Raw genomic sequence first — 21056 nt, 5'->3', positions numbered from 1 at the left:
CAGCGTCTCTCTGGAACCACCAAGAAGGCAATGCTTCAGAGAGGGGCTAATTCACATCGCACCCTCAATGTTAGCTGCGTAGCCTGCAGCAACGAGCATTGATAACTCGCTTTGGAGAGTCCACCAAGATAGCATGCTGGCGCTTAGCCAGTTTCCCGAGTAGTCCTCACCACTCCCTTTGTCCTTGAAAGGCGGCCCAACTGTTTTGCAAGCATCAAGAACTGATGCCTACGTGCAACACAATCTGAGCTGCTGAACTCAAGAAACATTAGTGAAATATACACGATTGGAGTGTGTACGGGTTCGGTAAACTAATTACTAATTGATTAAAGACCGAGACTTGTGATACGGTAAAACGATAGTAATAATAACGCGCATCCGTCCGGGTGTGTAGTCAGTAGGTAAACTGATTTTATTATTCTTTTGCATCACTGCTGTACCAGACAGTCAGTAATGTAGCTAGGGGTGGATGCTACAGTTTTCCCCCTTTTAGTTATTAACACATTTACAATTTTGAATTCAGCAAAACTTAACTGCCGCAAGCATCCTTTTAAACAATGCAATTCAACGGCTAAACTTAAATACTGCGAAACAATTGCAAATCGGTGAAACAAGCATACCAGAAACTAATTCAACTTAAATGTCTTCATGACAAGTTACAAATTTACAATTATATCAAACACGTTTTGATTGATTTCAAGAATCCATTTACTATTTATTAATACCATGCAACACCATCATTAATTCTAAATTTCAGTAACCGTATAGATCCAGAACCTTAATGCTCGTACGGATGTGTAAACTCCTGGTGCTCCAATGGTGCCACATGAATCACCCCAGGACACCACACCTGCAAGGCTTCCAAAGCATACCATTGGATCACCCGAATCTCCTTGGCAGGCGTCGTGCCCGTGAGCACCGGCACAAAGCATGTTCTTTGTGATGGGCTGTCGAAACAGTACCCGTTGGCACGTTATCCGATTAACCGTTTGAACAATAGCACTTTTCAGTATCTGATACTCGCTCTCGTTTTGTCGAGTGTCTCCCCATCCGGAAACCAAACAGTAACTACCAGGTGGCTCAAATTCGTAAGGACCCGCTAAGCGGATCGTACTGATATAGTTATTGTGTGCTGGCAAGGGTTCAAGCAGTTTGACCAGACCGATGTCAAAATCTAACGTAATGTACTTATCGTAAAGAGCATGCGAGATAATCGCTTTCACTCTTTTAAGTATTCCATCCTTGTTCTTGTAATTGGAACCTGCACGTACGTAAAGGTTTTCTGGCACTGCACCCTCTAGGCAGTGTGCGGCCGTAAGAACCCACTCCAGCGATATTAGACTGCCGCCACAGAAATGGCCTATACGTCTCTCATTTATCGAAACGGTGTAGGGAACGTTCTTGATTCTGGTGACATATCCTCCTACGATCCTTGCATCGTCGATTGTAGGTGTAGCCCACTTGCACCAGTTTAGCAAACTTATCAGGAAAGTTAAAGTAGATGCTGACGATGTCATTTGAAAGGGACGCAGTAAACTCAGTCTATGCCTAATCGTTATGCCGATGAAGTCCAACGACATGTGAGATTTATCGGCATTTTGATTTAATACGGAAATCGTCCGTGACGGTATTGATTTGTTTCATTTGATAGGTCCCCCTGCCCAAATGACCGCAGACCCTACACTGAAAAAAGTTTTCACATTGTTTCCATCTGACTTCACGTGGACTGTTTTTATGTGCGTGTCCATTGAATTATATGAGAATATCACATAGATTTTGCGAAGTTATGTGATTTTCCAATACTATAAACTATGTAATCATATATATATAAAATCCCAGCGTTGTCTGTCTGTCTGTCCGTAACGCTTTGAAATGTTTCACCATAGCTATATCAAACTTTTGAGATTTCGAGAACTTTCTGGAAGTTATTGGACTCTTCAGATATAATAATAAGAAGAACATTCTGGAATGTTCTGGAACATCAAAATGCTTAACACTTCCGAGAACTATCTGGAAGTTACTGCAAGTTTCAGACAAAAAATAACGTTCTGTAATGTTCTGGAGTATCAAACTTCTTAAATTTTCGAGGTGTGTACTTGGAAGTATACTTTCAGGCGTTTTCGATTTCTAGAACATTCATCCATTCAATTGACAAAAACCCTACAACAGTTGGCTATGGTTAAAAAGTATACATGATAGAATAAATTCTGGCGCTTCTGATAAGTCCAATGCTGAGTGAAATGTTTCACATGTTTATTGATACACTGGTTTCTGAGGAGAAGATTTCTCAACTGTTATTCTAGAAGTTTCAAGAATCTCCTTAATGGATAATTTTCTTCTTAATTTATGTTAGCAGATCAAAAACGGGTGCATCAAAATAGGGCTGCGTGAAATAAAACCCGGAGTTGTCTATCTGCCCTCCTGTCACGCTTAGCAAAGTTTCACTGATATATTTCACGTTTAGTGGTATGATGGAAATAGCATTGTATGAACTAGAGACAAAAGAATAAGAAGAAAAAGCAAAAAAAAATAGGAAGGAAGATGAGGTTTTAAAAACTGTTCCAGAACTTTCCACGAGTGCTCAAGATTTTTCTTTTCTTACATATGACCAGGGTGGCCACCCAACCGGGAATACCGGGAAAACCGGGAATTAACCGGGAATCGCAAACAACCGGGAAAAACCGGGAAAATACCGGGAATTTGCTTAGAACATGAATTCCCTTGGTAATGAAATTCCAGGATAATCATTATTATTGCATCTATATAAGAATTATTGTGATTTTTCTAGAACAGGATCTATCAATACTAGATCCTAGATACTAGATACGGAGATCGAAACCTAACCCTTGAATAACCGCACAACACGTTGAAAAAATCGCATTTTGTACTCAGCATAAGCGTGGTGGCCAACTGCGTGACTGATGGAAGGTCAATCAAAAGATTGACATTCACTTTTAGAACGATAATGGTTTTTAATCTAAAAAACTTTATAAATATGTTGATTTCTTGATGTGCGATTAGTAGTAAGGACAAGTAAATATCTTGGGTAGGCAGTCAGTGCATTGTTCTACCTCAGACATTGCAGAACAAATCTTGTCACTAAAAATAATATATTTGAACTCTTTACATTTCTAAATCTGTATGATACTAGAAATCTTCCAAATTCGATCGTTTTCAAGAATTTTTTAATGTTTTTTTTCCTGTAAACCTGAACATGTTTCCCAGAAATAGTATAACATTGATTATTGCTGGTAGCCTAGAATCTCTCTTGATGATTAACCAAGGCTTTCTTCGCAAATTTTTCAGAGATTTCTCAAGACATACATCGACTGATTTCCACAGGAATTGCTCGAAATATTCCTCAACTAACTTTTTCAACTACAATTCAACAAATTCAAGGACAATCGAGCAATTTTACCAATAATTTCTAAAGACGCTCTTTGAAGTTATATGCATTTATTACAAGAATTTCCGGAGAAATTTATTTGGGAATTCTAACAATATCTTCCCGCGGATGTTTAAAATCTTTAGAAATCCTTCTAGGCATTTTATTCGTATTCTATCTATTCTAACAGAAAACATAATCAAGGATCCAATAGTTATTTCAAAGTGTTTACAAACAATTTACGCAGAATACCATTACTAATTTGTTCAAGATTTTTTCCAAAAATCCTCTCTAGTGATTTTCGAGGGATTGCTTCAGTGGACTCTAGAGAAGTCTATTCAAAAATGCGATATAATTTTTCTCCAACTATTTCACTTGGCATTTCCATTACAAATTTCTACCATAATTTTAGTAGGATTTTCTATAAGATTCTAACAGCATTTCAACCAGAGTTTTCCTCCACTAAAAACTTTGATATGATTGTGGGCTTCGTGGCCGTGCGGTTAGCGGCGTCCGTCGTTTAGGCGTATTGTGAGTGCCACGGAGTGAGGGTTCGATTCCCGCTCCAGCTGGAGGAAACTTTTCGTCAAACGAAAAATCCTCCACTGGTCCACTGGGTGTTCCGTGTTGTCCGTTGCCTAATGTTAGTGAATTGTTCAGTCTGTGCAACCTCTGGTTGAAGACGGTGTAATGTCTTTTTTTATAACCTGTCTATCAATAAGATTTTTTTCCAGCTTCACAAGGATATTTTCTCAGAGTTATACATGGAACTTCCACAATTATAGTTTTTAAAAATTAGCTTGAAGTAAATGTAGAGCATTGATGAAAAAAAAAAAACAAAATTTCATTTCTCAGTAAAATGTAAATCAAATCATCACTTTATTTTAAACTTCCAATGAAGCGAATTTAATATGTATAAAATTTCAAAAATATTTCCTTGAACAATATATCATTTTTTCAAGATTAAAGAAAATATCAGTTTCATTATCAAATTTAGCCTTTATCAAATTATTTTTTCTATAATAAATGCTATAACTAGAACTCCCCGCTTAAATGTTTTTTTGTATCACTTAACAAATTCAGAAAAGTGAAAAAAATGAAAATAGTAATGACAATGTTTCGATTTTTCCATATAAATCAGTTTCTACAAAACCGGGAAAAAGTTGTTGAAGAACCGGGAAAAACCGGGAAATAACCGGGAATTTATTTTACCAAGTTGAGTGGCCACCCTGCATGTTTGAGAGGTTTCCAAGCATAATGGAATATTTGATTAGGTAACAAAAAACTTCTGGAGCTTGCCAAGAAGATGAAAAACAAGTTTCTAGAATATTCTAGAACATTTTTTGGAGAAATTAATTAAATATGCTTTCTTTTCATAATTGGAAGAAATTTCCAAACTTTCCAAAGCAAGGAAAAGAAGATATTCTAGGATATATTTCGAAGAAATGAAGAGACGTATAAATTGAATGTTCTTGAGCTTCATTTTTAGACTTTTACGAAATTTCTGGAACTTTCATGGGTGAAGAAGATGAAGATACGCATGATTTTGACATATTCCAAAACATTCTTAGATGAATACAAATACAATCACCAAATAATTTTTAAAAAGAATGGAATATTTAGAAACTATTTGTTCCGAATGCGAATAAATTTGAGAATCAGAAGATGAAATCGAAGATTCATGAAGATCCCCGAACATTCTTCGTAGGAATCAAACCAATAACATGATCGAATATTTACCACGAAAAATATCGCATTGAATTCGGACGAACCTGCCAGAAAAAGACGAAGGAGGTAGTAGGATATTCTAGAACACTTCAGAGGAATAAATATTGTTTCTGAATTAAGTTGAAGATAAACTTAAAACGCAAATCAAACGTTTTAACATTAAGCCATTAAGACAATTCTCGGAATTGCGAAAACGTGGCTAGCCACGTAGGGTCAGCTAGTTTCCTAATGTTTTCCATAAACCGTATTGGTTTCATGTGATATTTCCGAAGAAATTTTCATCGGAAATCCAATAACAGTTATATAGCCAAACTAATGGAAATTTTCCATTGGATATGCGATTTATTTTTACAGTGTAATTTGCGCTTGAAACTACCATGGCAAAGTGCTTTCTTACTTGCTAAAATTGAATTACTTTATTTTCCCATTTTTGAATGCTTTTATTTAAAAAAAACTCCCCTTGTACAATTTGTATCATATCTAGCGTACATGCCAGATCCAGTCCAATGAAAAATAGAACCCACCGCGATTCTGGAACTGGAAGCAGAAATTATCTACTCAGCTTCATTCCCAAGTTTTATTCGTTTAGACACGAAGATTGTGCAAACTTTCTTGACATTAAATTGAATTTAAGATATTTAGAAATGTGCTGAATCAAAGATGGCTTCAATGTTGTTTGCTGTTCACTTCTATTTCAGAGTTAAAATAATATTTATGTAACAAGTTGCAAAAAGTTAATTTTTTTTTCAGCACGAGTCGTACATTTACGATGAAGGCTGAAACAATCGAGTTTTGCAACAAGTTCCATACAAAACTTTATCAAAGAATAAGAATATCAAGAATGCCCACTCCGCTGATGCTCGGGGGACACTACCGCAGCGCTATCTGTGGATAAAAGTTCAACCTTCATGTGGTAGTGTGCGTTACTGATTGTATGCGGATACCGAAACCACCTTCTCTTATGAGAAATAACGACCATTGTTACAGAGAGCTTCCACCTTGATACGCTTAGAGAGCGCCACTTGTCGTGTCGCTTGACGTTTACATACAAAAAGGCAAGAGATGGCATTCTTTCTATTTTTATTCTTCATTATGCAATGATTTTTTCATGATGCAACTCATTTGAGTTACGTCATGTTCATAATGCAACTCAAATGAGTTGCATTATGAACATTATGCAACTATTTTTCAATAAGCAACTCATTTCTGTTGCATAATGAACCAGTTTGGAAAATATGGTCTTTATGATACCAAAATGAGTTATAAAAAAAGAATTGCATAAAGTCATTTTGCTTTACCTTTTACTTTATTTACCTTTTACCTTGGTTTCACGTTATCATGGAAAGAGCAATAGCAATAAGACGATTTCAGAAGTTGTTTGCTATTTATTGATCTCATGTAACCGCATTAGTTTTAAAGTCCAGTGAAAGTATGGATCCAGGGCCTCAATTCACTTACGGATGTGTAAACTCCAGGTTTACCTATGGTAGCACATCCCTCACCCCAGGACACAACCCCTGTTAGGATACCGGCACATACCATGGGACCACCCGAATCACCTTGGCAGGCATCGTGTCCCTGAGCACCGGCACAAATCATATTCTTTGTGATGACCTGCCGAAACAGTGCCTGTTGGCACCTCATTTGACTGACCGTTTTAACCTTAGCGCTTTTCAGTATCTGATACGGGCCATCATTTTCCTTAGTGTCTCCCCATCCGGAAATGACGCATTCTACACCAGGTGGCACAATCTCGGAAGGAGCCCTTAAGCGAACCGTACTGATCAAATTATTGTTTGCCGGAAAAGGTCTGAACAGTTGGACGAGCCCGACGTCGAGATCTAACTTCTGCGTAGTGTAGAGAGCATGTGAGATAGTCGTTTGCACTCTTCGAAGTATTCCACCTTTGTTCTTGTAAGTGGTCCCTGCTCGAACGTAAAGGTTACCCGGGCCATCATCCAGTAGGCAGTGTGCGGCCGTAAGAATCCATTTCAGTGTAATTAGACTGCCGCCACATAAATGGCCATAACCTCTCTTACTTATCGAAACGGTGTAGGGAACGTTCTCGATTTTGTCGGCAAATCCTCCAACGATTCTCAAGTCGGATGATGATGCCCACTCGCACCAGTTGAGAAGAATTATCAGGAAAGCTAAAGTAGATACTGCCGATGTCATTCTGTATGAAAGGGACTTAGCAAACTCATTCGATGTCGAATCGTAATGCCGATTAAGTTCAACTCAATGTGTGTGTTTATCGACAGTTTGATTTTGAACGGCAATCGTCTGTGACGGTATTGATTTTACACTTAAATGAAATTGATTTTTGCTACTCAAATTGTTCATTTTATCAATTCCAATGTGAGCTGGACAAACTCTTCTGCGCTGCTCACGCAAAAACGTAGGGGAACCAAAATATTTTGGACACAGCGTTACGCCAATATATTTTGGACACTTCCATTTGTTTTTGCCGTAAGTGTCCAAAAAATATTGGCGCATTGCTGTGTCCAAAATATGTTGGTTCCCCTATTTCTTCCATATCAGGGGAGCTCGGGGCATAATCAACACCCGAGGCGAAATGGACACCTCTGTTTTTTATCCAAACCATTGAATTTTAAGTTAAAAATTTTATGCAGACCTGGAAGAATCCTTGGAGAAATTTCTGGATCAATTCCCGGAAAAACTTCCGGAAGAATCCCTGGAAAAACTTCTGAAGAAATTCTTGGAAGAATTTCAAAACGGTATTCCTGGAGCATTTCCTGGAGAAATTCCTGGAGGAATTGCTGTAGGAATTTCCGAAGGAATTCATGGAGGTATTGCTGGACCAATTCCTGGAGAAATTCTTGGGGTAATTCCCGGAGGTTTTCTTGGTGACATTCCTGGAGGAATCTCTGGGGATATGCCTGGATGAAATCCTGGAGGAAGGCCTGGAGGAATACCTGGAATAATTCCTGGATAAGTTACTGGGGAATTTCTTAAGGAATCCTTGGAGGATTTCCTGGGGGACTCCTGAAGAATTCTTGAAGAAATTCCTAGAGAAATCTCAAGGGGACTTCATGCAGGAATCCCTGAAGGAGTTCTTGAAATGATGCCTGTATAAACTGGATGAGAAGGATGATTTCCTGGAGAAATTGCCGTAGCAATTTCTAAAGGAATGCCTGGAAGAATTCTTCGATCAATTCTTTGAGGAATTTCTGCAGGAATTCCTGAGGTAATTTCTGCAGGAATTCCTGGGGTAATTCCTGGTGGTATTCTTAAGGAGTCTCAGATCTAAATCCTGTAGAAATGCCTGGATGAATCTCTAGAGAAATTCCTTGAAAAATCTTCTGAGGAACTCCTGGCGGAATTCCCAGAGAAATTCTTGGTGGAATTTCTGGAGGACTTTTTTGAAGAATCGCAAGAGAATTTTCAGGTACAATCCCTGGAGGAATCCTTTAGAGAATTCCTGGAGGAAATCCTCGAAATCACAGAGGAATCTTGGAACAATTCCTGAAGGAATTTCTGTAGGAATCGGAGAAATGCCTGGAGGAATCTCTGGAAGAATCTTTAGAGGAATCTAAAGAGGAATTTGTGATAAACCTTTGAACCAATTCCTGAAACTTGAACCAATTCCTGGAGAAATATCAGAAAGAATTCTCGGAAAAACTCTTGAAGGAATCCCTGGAAAAACTCTTGGAGATAATTCTGGAAAGAATTTCAAAAAGGAATACCTGGAGGAATTACTGAAGGAATTGCTGTAAGTATTTGCGAAGAAATTTCAGAATCAGTTCCTGGAGAAATTCTTGGGGCATATCATGGAGGTATTCTTAGTGGCATTCCTGAAGGAGGGAAATACCTGTATGAAACCTGGAGCAATGCCTGAAAGAATACCTGGAATAATTCCTGGATAAATTCCTGGGGAATTTCTGAAGGAATCCCTGGAGGATTTACTGGGGGATTCTCGAAGAAATCCTTCAAGGAATTTCAAGAGGAATCACAGGAGGAATCCATGCAGGAATCCCTGTAGGAATTCTTGGAATAATGCCTGTACAAAATCCGGGAGGATCATTTCCTGAACAAATTCCCGAATAAATTGCCGGAATAATTTCTGAAGGAATTAATAAACTTCCTCGATCAAATCCTAGAGGAATTTCTGCAGGAATTTCTGAGGAAATTTCTGACGAAATTCCTGAGATAATTTTTGCAGGAATTCCTGGTGGAATTCTTCAAGGTAATCCTGGAGGAGCCCCAGAATTAAATCCTGTAGGAATGCCTAGATGAATCCCTGGAGGAATCCTTATAGAAATCCCTGGAGGAACTCCAGGGATTCTTTTATGAGTTATTCATAAAGAATTCCTTGAGAAACCCCTAGAGGATTTCCTAGAGGAACTAGTGAAGGAATGCCTGGAGTAACTCCTGGGGAAATTTCTGGAGACATGCCTGTGAGAATTCCTGGAGGAATCTCTAGAGAAATTCCTTGAAAAATCTTCAGAGGAATTTCTGTAAGATTTACTTAAAGAATCGCTGTAGAACTTTCAGGTAGAATCCCTGGAGGAATCCTTTAAATAATTCCTGGAGGAATTTCTCGAGGAATCCCTGGTGGAATCTTTAGAGGAATTCTTTAAGGTATTTTTGAGAAATCTCCAGAGGAACTCCTGGGGGAATTCATGCATAAATTTCATTAGAAATCCTAGTAGAAATCCATGGAGAAATTTCTGGAAGGTTTTCTTTAAAGAAACACTGGAGAACTTGCAGGGAGAATACCTGGAGGAATTCTCGGAGAAATCCCTGAAAAAATTCCTGAAGTAATTCCTGAAAGAATCCCAGGTGGAATCTCTAGAGGAATTTCTTGAGGTATCTCCGGAGAAATTCCTGGAGGGATTTCTAAAGAAATCTCTAGCGGAATTTTTAGAGGAATTTTTGGATGAATCTTTGCAGGAATTTTTAGACGAATCCCTGAAGAAATTCACGGAGAAATCTTGGAATAAATCCTGAAGGAATTTCTGGACGAATCACAAGAAGAGCGCTTGGGGGCATTTTTAAAATAATCCCGGAAATTGTTCCTGAAAGAATCACAGAAGGAATTCCGGGTGAATCCCTGTAGGAATTCTTGGAGAAATTTCTAAAGAAACCCAATGAGGAATCCCGGAAGCATGAGGAAATCCTTAGAGAATCACAGGCGAGTTTTCTTAGTGAAATCCTGGAAGAACTTCTGAAGGAATCCCTGTTTAAAAAATATGAAGAAATCCATGTCTGCAGGAATTTCTAAATGAATTATTAAAGAAACAATTAGTTGGACTCCTACAGGGTTTTTCGTACAAAATTTTTAAGCAATATCTGAATTAATTTTTGAATTATATCTAGTAAACTTTTTTGAAAGTATTTCTGGAAGACATTCCTGTAGAAATACTTCGAATTATTCCAGATGGAATTATTGGAGCAATCTCTAGTGAAATTCTGAAAGGAACATATGGGAAAATCAATGAAGAAATCTCTGAAGGAATACCTGCAGATATACTTTAAAGGAGTTTTCGAAGGAAATCGCGAAAACAGCACTGGAGGAAACTCCAAAGATATCCCAAGATAAATCCCCAAAGAAATGTCTGGTGGAATTCTTAGATACATTCTTGAAGGAATCTCTGGAGGAATTCAGTTATTTTGTTTCCTCAAAACTGCAATCCTGATTTGCTCATTTTCATACCGGGCGACCATGCCGCTTAAAAGTATTCTCCCCCCCTGAGCCCCCTCCAGAAAAAAAATCCTAGCCACGCCAATGCCCTCAAGTGGACCGGCAGGAACGAATTCCTAGGCGTCAAGTTCGGTAAATATTACTGGCGGTGAATGTGAAAATTGGCCTAAAACTGAATCCCAAGAAAGAACTGGTAAAACGAACCCGAAAAAGGATAACAACCGTTGTGAGAAAAACAGTAGTTTACTGTGAATGCAAACATAGGTCCCAGAAATCTCCAGAGAATCCACCACAAAGGGCACAAACTAAGCCGACGATCCGCCAGTCACAAAAAACGATGATCGTCAACGCAATGATCAGTATAAAAATTGTTTAGGCAAACCAACAGCATGCAAGAGGGGTATCAGTAGGTGTATTCTTGCAAAGCTTTCCAAAGAAGACCTCGACCTGGCGTTAGTATAGGAACCGTGGGTCAACAATCATAGTGTGCTTGGCTTTACAACACCAAGATGTATGATACTCTACGGTGATAACCACCCTTCTCCAAGGGCAGCTATCTTAGTAAATGGAAGGATTAATTTTATTCCCATTACAGAATTTATCAAACGAGACGACATCGTAGCCATGAGGATGGAGGTTCCAACAGTCAGGGGTAACTTAATCGTTAATATAGCATCAGCTTACTTTCCCGGTGATGAAGAAGAAGCTCCGACAACCTCAATCTCCGAATTTTTGACCAGCTGCAGACAACAAAACCGGCATTTAATTACTGCCGGTTGCGATGCAAACGCTCACCACACTGTATGGGGAAGCAGTGACATCAACAAACGAGGTGAGTCCCTTTTAGAATATACCGCATTTAGCTCACCACTGGACTATCGCAGAAGTTTTCACAAGTGTTATTCAGCGTAGTTTGAAGAAATAGTGCGCTGAAGACACCAACGTGATTTGTTACGGTCGCGCTTTTTTATTCAGGTTATCGCACTTATGAAAACTAAGTGTGCAGTCCAGTGGTGAACTTAATGCGCTATATATTTCTGCCAACATTTATATCTGTAATAGAGAGGATAAACCAACATATTTCAACTCAAGGCATCATAAAGTACTTGATTTAACACTAGTAGCCAATTTCTAACAGATAGAACTGCCTTTTGGTTAGTATCTAACGAGGTATCTCTCTCATATCATAAGCATTACACCTTCTCAATAGAGAGGGGAAATACCTTGAGGGAATTCTATCGAGACCCCAGGAACACCAATTGGGGTCTCCACATGCAAATTCTTGCGACCAAGCAATTCCTGTTGGACGAAAAATATGAACAGCAAAGCAACTAGAAGAAGCTTCTAAGGCGATCACTAACAAAATTACACAATCATACAGTGAAAGTTGTCCACAAAGGGAAATTAGTTCAAAGAGGAAAGTTCCTTGGTGGAACAACGCTCTACAAAAATGAGGAGGAAAGTAAGGAAACTCTTCAATGGAGACTTCGTTTTGGGGCCAATAAAGAAAGGCCCCAACCGAATAAAGTACTGAAATAAGAAAAGCAAACGGATACATTGGACATGAATCTCCATTGAAAACATTCAATATATTTCAGAAGCGGCCAAGTTTCAAAAAGTCCTTTCTAAAGAACACTCAAATGGCCTAGGCAAAGTTAAGAAGTCCTTCAGAAACGTTGGAAGTCCTGATGGAAAACCATTTCTCAGGCTCATTTGCTGTTGATGAGAATTCATCGGGATAATTGAGGACAAATTCTGGCTGCACTTTGAACAGAAAAGATGCACTCGTGAAGTTCCTTAAAAACTTTCACAATGACAATGGGGGACTGGGGAATAAATTCCTTCGATCTTTTCAAATCTGACTTTGATGATTTGTTTAATAGTTTGGTGGCAATGAGATACGAGGTCATTGGATATGCAGACGATATCGTGATAGTGGTAAGTGGGAAGCATGATGAAACGCTATCAAACAGAATGCAAGTAGCGTTAAACTCACCTCTTGCCTGAAGGGGAGGTACTAAACGTCATTTCCTTAAAAAATACTCTTATAATACCTACAAGAAAAAGAAATGTCAATATCAAAGCACCGTTCTTGGATAGAGTACAGTTAACATTCTCCACCAGGGTGAAATAATTAGGAATCATACTAGATATAAAAAAAAAACAGAGCTGGAGTGAACATTTAGAGCATGTAGTAAACACGGCAACAGCTGTTCTTTAGGTCTGTCGGAGCATGATCGGGGGAAAGTGGGGTTAAAATCCTGGATAGTTCATTGAATTTACCTGGCAGTTGTCAGACCCAAAGTCTCTTATGCCTCTCTAGTCTGGTGACCTAAAACCAAAACCAAGACAGCCCAACGAGTACTGGCTAAACTTCAGCGTTTTGCAACATTGTCAATAACAGGAGCTATTCGAAGTACTCCTGGTTCAACACTAGAAAATGCATCTGCTACCCTTGCATCAATTTGTGCTAGAGCGAAGACAAGTGCCTTGAAGTTAAAAAGATACAAGAAGGCGAACTAACGAGACATTCGGAACCAATGTTACTGTAAATCCATTAGTATTACAAAATGAAGACTGGATGGAATCAAAATTCATCTTAGATATACCATATAAAGTTTCGATTGATGATCGGAACGTATGGACTTGATCCAGGAGGATCAATGGTTCGACCAGGATCTATTGCATTCTATTGCATATACGGATGGTTAAAAAATGAGTGATAGAACTGGGGCTGAGGCTAGGGCTGGGGTAAATGAATCCAGGGCTAAACTCGCCAATGGCCCACGGTGCCTCAAGCTGAAATTCAAGCTATTTCGGAATGCGCTGCAATCTGTCTTTAGTGTGTGCACAGGCACTGCTCATCCCGACAATTTCTATTAAAGCTCAAGAAGATTCAATCAGAATAATGTCGATTTTGTGATTTCACTACTAAGACCTAGGAACATCTTCTTTGTGAATGTAGTTTTCTCTTTGTGAAGAGAGAACTTTATTTCGGTAGATGCATCATGTATCCTCGTGATATCTGGTGTTACGGGTATAAATATTTGTTACAATTGGGTTCTTTAGGGGTATTCGGATTATTTCATAATCGGATTCTCCGCCCAAAAATTAGTCGAAATCCAAAATTTCACAATTTTCGGAGTCCGGGAACTATTTTTAAAATGCATTTAAAGTTTGTATGGGGATTTTTTTTTGTTCGGGTCGAACTGTCACTTTATCGATTGAACTGTCATTCTATCCACGAAAATAAAAACTGTTTTGTTAATTAAACCATCAAAACAAAGGTATTGGAATCCAATAAAATCACGTTATACTCAGAAAAATGAGCTCTTTCGATTAGGCTATAGAAAATAGCAATATTTTATTCACTAAAGAACCCAATTATAAGACAGAATAATTGTTAAATGTGTTATAAATTTTATATTCGTACGTTATTTGTGTTACATGTTTCATTTTAAGTTGTAAATATTCCCCGAGTTTAATACACAACAAAACCAAGCTATGAACACAGCGACAAATGCTGTGAACTAAAAGGCAAACTGCCAACTAAAATACAATTCCAGGATGACTGATGGACCTAAACCAAAACATGAAACCTCGTCATCCTGTGATCGGAAGATGTTATCCATCTGGAATATAAATCCCATTTTGGAAGCTATTTTAGACTGGGGTACAATGCAAACTTCACTTGTTCTTAATACTAGTGAGCAGGGATGGCATGCTCCTTAGTGTGGGTGCAAGTGTGTGCAGTTTTAATATAAAAATGAGCTGCACTGTGCACATTTTCAGTGTGGAATGCCAGCCCTGCTAGTGAGTGTAGTAATGTACTGTATAAAGCAACGGGGTCTTACCATAATAGATCAATTAACCTGCGACCATTAAGGGAACCAACATAGTTTGGACACAGAAACGCGCCAATATTTTTTGGACAATTACGGCAAAAACAAATGGAAGTGTCCAAAATATATTGGCGTAACGCTGTCTACAGAATACGTTGGTAGGGAATACCATTGGTTTTGTACCCCTACAGGAAAAAAGTGTTTTAAAAGGAGGATCAAAGACTTCCAGTTATGATATCCAGATCGGATGCTCATATAGCCACAGCTGTAAAAGCGTATGTATTCAACATGACCATACTGCGTGTGTCTGGTTCAAATGCCGGTTGGTCTAGGAAATTTTCTTAAATTTATGAAAAGCTCCTGAACCGACCGGGAATCGAATACCTGGACACTTACCACATCGGTTATATGTGCCCATCAACAATAATAGCTTGGGTACTTATTTGGATGGATGAATAAATATAACAATTATATAAGTACCATGCAATTTATTGACATCATGTAACGGCATTAGTTTTACATTCCAGTATAAGCATAGATCCAAGGCCTCAATTCACGTACGGATGTGTAAACCCCAGGTTTACCTGCGGTAGCACATCCCTCACCCCAAGACACCACCCCTGTGAGGCTTCCGGTACATATCATGGGACCACCGGAATCTCCTTGGCAGGCGTCGTGTCTCTGAGCACCGGCGCAAACCATATTTTTCGTTATGATCTTTCGATACAGTACCCTTTGACACGCTGCTTGAGTAACCGTTTTAACCATAGCACTTTTCAGTACCTGATGCTCGCCGTCATTTTGCTTGGTGGTTCCCCATCCGGAAATGACACAGTCTCTACCAGGTGGCACAATCTCGGCAGGACCAATTAAACGGACCGTACCGATGAAGTCATTGTTAGCCGGAAAAGGTCTAAGTAGTTGGAGCAGCCCGATGTCGAGATCTAACTTTATGTCCTTACTGTAACGATTATGTGGGATAACCATTTTCACTTTTCGAAGTATTCCACCTGTGTTCTTGTAAGTGGACCCTGCTCGAACGTAAAGGTCTCCCGGCCCTTCACCGACTAGGCAATGTGCGGCCGTAAGAACCCACTGCAACGAGATAAGACTACCGCCACAGAAATGGCCGAAACCTCTCTTACTTATCGAAACGGTGTAGGGAACGTTCTCGATTCGGTCGGCATATCCTCCAACGATTCTCGCATCGTCAGTTAAGGCTGTTGCCCACTCGTACCAATTGAGTAGAATTATCAGGAAAGTTATAGCAAACGATGTCGATACCATTCTGTAAGAGATGGCGTAGCAAACTAACTCGAAAGCTAATCGTAATGCGGATTAAGTTCAACTCAATGTGAGATTTATCTGCAATTTGATTTAGAACGGCCATCGTCTGTGACGGTATTGATTTGGATCGTTCATTAAAAATTATTTGTGCTACTCAAATGGTTGGTTCTATGAATTCTATGGGCAAAACGAACTTTTTGAAATCAAAGCCACTTGTGTATGCAACTGCCTTTCTTGTTACATCCTCCTTGATGTTATCTTCTGCGACATTCAAAGGAACTTCACGCTAAAGCTAAAGAGTACCAAGTGTTAGTAATCCGGCCTCATAAAGAGCTCAGAGTTCAATTGGTTGTTCGTAGTAATCGTACATTATGTAGAGGATTTCTAGTTGTTCGATCATTACTGAAATGTACTAACAAAGGGAAGTCGCTTTAGTTTATGTGCTCCTCATCTGCTATACAATAGTATGTTAAGCTTTACTTTGCTGCACACGATGGGGTGGATGGAATAGCCGACGGGTAGTTCATTCGTTCCCTCTCATATCCGCTGAGAACCAAGGCTACTCATTACACAGTGTCACATTTTTTTTGTCTCAAGAACAAACTTATGTGTCTCTTGACAAATTTTGGATTGCTGAATCCGAATCCGGGCTTAGCTTTGCTCCAGCACGTCACAATTTCGAGCTATACCTAAATTTATAGGGCAAGTTATGTTTTTTTTTTGTTTTTATTAATGTGTATTTTAACTTAGATGCTTATTGTACACTCATAATAGGGCAAGTTATGCGATTTCGGGCTTTTTTGACTGCAAGCCATTACCCAAGCAACACACATGTTATAATAGAGTTACGACAGCGCAAGTTTTGGTTGTATAGAAGTTTATTTGACGTAATTCTAACATTGTGTTGAAATAACGTAAAATAAACTTCTATACAACCAAAACTTGCGCTGTCGCAACCTTTATATAACATGTGTGCTGTTTGGGTAAGCACGGAAATATTTTTTTTTAAGCAATCAAAGGATAAATTGGTCAAGTAACATCTAAATTAACGACTCATGTAAAATATTTCGTTTTAGCAAATAAATTTGATAGATTTAAGCATCTTACGTTTGTAAGTAAGCTTGCATGCAACTTTTGGAGAGTGACATCGGAAATATCATACCTACCTTTCATAAATCGCTTAAATCTATCAAATTCGATTTTGTAAAACGAAATATTTTGCATGATTTGTTAATTTAGATGTTAATTGAACAAATTATACTTTGATTGCTTGAAAATATTCCCATGCTTAGTGGTTTGCAGTCAAAAAAGCCCAAAATCGCAAACTTTGTCGTATAAATTAAGGTATAACTCAAAATTGTGAAATGTTGGAGCAAATCTGATTCTGATTCAGCGGTCCAAAATTTATTGGTGACAAATAAGTTTCCTCTTGAGACAGACCAATAGTTATTTTTTGTTTCGCTGTGTTACCAACCCATGTCGTCAACCTGAATAATATAGTGCGAGAAATAAGTATAAAGACATAGCTGATATAGCGTTAGCGTTAGCGTAGTTACGGTATACTTCGTAGATTGGATACTAACAACATTCATGTACCTTTTGCTAATCTTGCTCGGATTGCTTTTCGGAACAAGGTCGGGGAGTTAACTTTGCTCTAATCTTATGCAAGAATACCAAAAGCACAAATGTCATTATTCCCGGCCACGCCCATCTTTACCGTAACTTGGGATAGGGGAAGGAAATGTTGATGTAGCACTTATTTAAGAGGCCTCCGACTCAGTGACACTCCCATAAGTACTACGGAGTGGGTGGTTGGGAGATGTAATATGTAGGTCAAGGATTCGCCTGAAAATCTGGCGATGGACCCACGGCATTGGTTGTTTATTTGGTTAAAATTTAATCTTTTGAAAGCCGGCAATCAAAAGAGATTTTTTTTTATTAATTGTTTAAAAAATTATGTTTCTGCTCAGTGAGAGGCCCAAGCAGAACCGATCCCTCCAGGGTCATCGGAACATAACAATAAATGTTTGAAACGCGTGAAAAAAAATGGCGATCCGAGAAAAAAAAACCCTCAATTTACTTAAAAGAAACGCGAAAACAACGAAAAAAAAACAACTCATTTATTTAAAAAAAAAATCACGTAAAACGAGTTGAACGAAAATAAAATCAAAAGATATTTTTTCCTATTTATTGTATAAATACGTATGTTTCGGCTCAGTGCGAGGCACAAGCAGAACCGATCCCTCCAGGGTCATCGGAACTTTGCAATACCTAAATTTTTAAATCGCGAGGAAAAAAATTGGTTACTCGAGAAATAACAAAATAAAAGAAAAGAAAAAAAATAATCTAAAAATCGCGTTAAACAAAAAAAGAGAAAACAGATCGCGTAAAACGAGTAAAAAAAAAGTTGGCGATCCGAAAAAAAAAACGCGGCATTACGACACTCGGCTCGAAGAAAAACGACGCGGGCAACGTGGTCTACCCGCCAGCGAATGATATGGCGATCTTGACACTTCAAAAAATAAGAAGGATGTTTCGTCGTCCCGACTGCAGGGTTGCCCGCTTGTACATCTGAAATAGAAAATAGTATTAAATGGTGATAGGCTCACAACAGTTACATATTTTTTGGAGATAAATCTCTCTAGACATAGACAAAAATTACCTGAATCCTCCTGAAACAAATGGTTTATTAGCAATGAAAAACATAATACAAAAAAAAAGTAGATAAAATTGTGATCTTGATTTTTTTGCATTTAAATTATCAAAGCTAAAAAAATACAAGATCAAAATTTGTTATGGTAGATCTTACACCGTAACGCACCCTTACAAGGTGATCTACCCACGTTACGGGACAGTATAAAGACATAGCTGATATCCACACAAAATAAACATGTTTGATGATCAAAATCTCTGTTTCTGCAAATGTTTACATTGACTTTTTAGATTAAAACAAATATAAAGACGCTATTTCAACACAAAAAGTGTATTTATATTAAATTGAATCTGAGAAGTCAGTGTAATTATTTTCATGGATGATGATTTATAATCTAGCTAAAATTTTAGTTATTTTAAGGTTGCAGACAAAATTCCATCACAATCGAACCGCTAGAAACAGAGATTTTGATTTTCAAACATGATTATTTTGTATGGAATCGGCTCTGTCTTTATACTTATTTCTCGCACTGTATTCAGTATTCACGCATTTACTGAATTTGTTCGCACGCTCCCATTTTTTTTGGCACATCAACACAGTGCGATTGCCATATCTAATGCTAATGTGAGTGTTGATCTAAAATTTTATAAGTCTTGCACACCCGATGAGTAACATGGAATTTGGTCGATATTGCGTAGGTCGCCCACATTTTTGTACTTAGAACTTTATGCGTATCGCAAGCTAGAAATCGGTCACACGATTCTTGTTCATTAGCGTGGGTCATAGAGGTCGTTTTTTCAGATGATGTTTTTTTTTATTCCTTTTCGGATCCTGAGTGACTGTACAAAATTTGAGCGCGATCAATGATGCCTACACTTTGCGCATCGCGATTGAAATTTGTATAAGATTGTATAAGTAAGAAACTTACTTTTTTGCTTATAAAAGAACAAAATTATTCTGAATCTATGTAACCAATTATGTAAAAGTATAGCCTCAGATGCCCTGAAAAACTTTGCGAAAGACCGCAAAGCGAACCTAGTGTTGTGACAAAAGTAATAACCTACTGATCGTCTGAGTGTGCTTAACATTTAACATGTAAAGGAATAACATCAATAATAAAATCTCAGTGTTTGGCCAGAACACATCTTTTTCCACAAGCATCGCATCGCTTTGCGGTCTTCGACAAAGTTGATACATCCTGGGCTATACTTATACAATATATTATATGTTGTGGTTATAGGGGAAAAACAAACTTCGCCACTGCTCTAGTCTTCGTCCCCTCCATGCAATTTTCATTTTTTATGTATGAAGTGGAAAAAATAGAGCAGAATTTTAGGGGGGTGAAGTGTAGTGCTTTTCCCTTATGGTTAGGGACAATTTTGAGCAACTTTCAAGAAAAATACGAAAAACTATGTTTTCCCATGTAAAATTCCATACAAACTTCAATCGCGATGAGCAAAATGTAGGCTGAACCAATCACGCCCAAATGTTGCACAGTTGTTTGGTACATCAAAGAGCATCTAAAAAACTTCGATCCGATAGAATCTAAATGATTTTAAATTTTCTCATACAACGTTGACCCAGCCTAGTGTGATCATCCGATTTATAATTATTTTCCTAGAATCTGCATTTATTTCTGTACTGATGCGGCGTTAAATTGCGCTTTGCAAGAAAAAAAAAAATAGTTTCACACTTTTACCCATATGTCTGTCAGTGGTGCGACAGGGTGAATCTTATATCATGGACAGTATCCGTATTCACCGCGTGCGATCAGTACAAAACTGGGAACGTGCTGTGTGTAGCTTTATCGCGCAACGACGTCGTCTGCTTACTTGCTCCTGATTGGCTGCGCGCAACTGGAGTTGCGCGTAACTGCCTGACGCGTAAATTGCGCGACGAAAGAAAAACTTTACAAAATATCCGCAATATCTACCTATACAGGGTGTTGGGTTCCTTACCCAGAATATTTTAGGGGGTGATTAAGGATGATATTTGATGAAAAAAATTGTTCTACGCATATGGTCAAATCTCAACCATTACGGAGTTATTGAACTTTTCATGATTTTGACAATGCTTTCAATAAAATGGCTATAACATGAAAACGGTTCAACTTATTTAAGATCTCTCAGCACCGTTCGAAAGATTGTGAAATTTGCTATTGAACGTCATCTTCGAACATGCAAGTTTTTGTTACTTACTCACTTTTTAAGAGCAAATAAGTGGAAAGTAAGTGGATTTTTAGCAGTTTTTGTCGATTTACTCGAAAAAATGCGTAATTAACTTATTTTTTTCCTTAGACAAAGTTGAGCGCCTTGAAATGCTCTACAATTCGTTCTTTGGCACCAAACTCCTAACTCTTGTCATTTTCCCGCAATTTTGATTTGAATGCACTGTTTTGCATCATAAATTTGCTTCAGCAAGTGCATCAGATATTAGCTCTCTTGACCCCACTGTGACTGCGAAACAAGCGTCGCGCACACGGCTACTTGATTGCCA

At 38.3% G+C, this 21056-nt stretch overlaps 2 protein-coding genes across 2 annotated transcripts; both read right to left on the bottom strand.

Moving 5' to 3' along the window:
- Positions 1 to 535: 535 nt before the first annotated feature.
- LOC115265209 (trypsin 3A1-like) lies at positions 536 to 1541 on the bottom strand. The gene has a single exon (XM_029869484.2). The coding sequence runs from the start codon at positions 1515 to 1517 to the stop codon at positions 747 to 749; it is 771 nt and encodes a 256-aa protein (XP_029725344.2). The 5' UTR covers positions 1518 to 1541; the 3' UTR covers positions 536 to 746.
- Positions 1542 to 6421: 4880 nt separating this feature from the next.
- LOC109421637 (transmembrane protease serine 9) lies at positions 6422 to 15962 on the bottom strand. The gene is made up of 3 exons (XM_019696149.3): positions 15141 to 15962; positions 11549 to 11577; positions 6422 to 7350 (listed from the first exon to the last, which is right to left on the bottom strand). Exons 1-3 carry the CDS (start codon positions 15905 to 15907, stop codon positions 6527 to 6529), a joined length of 1620 nt encoding a protein of 539 aa, XP_019551694.3. The 5' UTR covers positions 15908 to 15962; the 3' UTR covers positions 6422 to 6526.
- Positions 15963 to 21056: the final 5094 nt, after the last annotated feature.

Source organism: Aedes albopictus, chromosome 2 (assembly GCF_035046485.1).
Source record: "Aedes albopictus strain Foshan chromosome 2, AalbF5, whole genome shotgun sequence".
NCBI lineage: Eukaryota > Metazoa > Arthropoda > Insecta > Diptera > Culicidae > Aedes > Aedes albopictus.
The sequence above is the reverse complement of the archived record's forward strand: the minus strand, read 5'-3'. Positions and strand labels throughout refer to the sequence as shown.

Coding starts and splice junctions, on each gene's coding strand:
- LOC109421637 (XM_019696149.3), bottom strand. CDS start 15,907: ATGGTATCGACATCGTTTGCTATAACTTTCCTGATAATTCTACTCAAT. Junction 11,578..15,140: donor ATCTATGCTTATACTGGAAT/GTAAAACTAATG, acceptor TTCCCCATACAG/TGTGGTGAGCGTTTGCATCG. Junction 7,351..11,548: donor CGTTTGCATCGCAACCGGCA/GTAATTAAATGC, acceptor ACACACATTGAG/TTGAACTTAATCGGCATTAC.
- LOC115265209 (XM_029869484.2), bottom strand. CDS start 1,517: ATGACATCGTCAGCATCTACTTTAACTTTCCTGATAAGTTTGCTAAAC.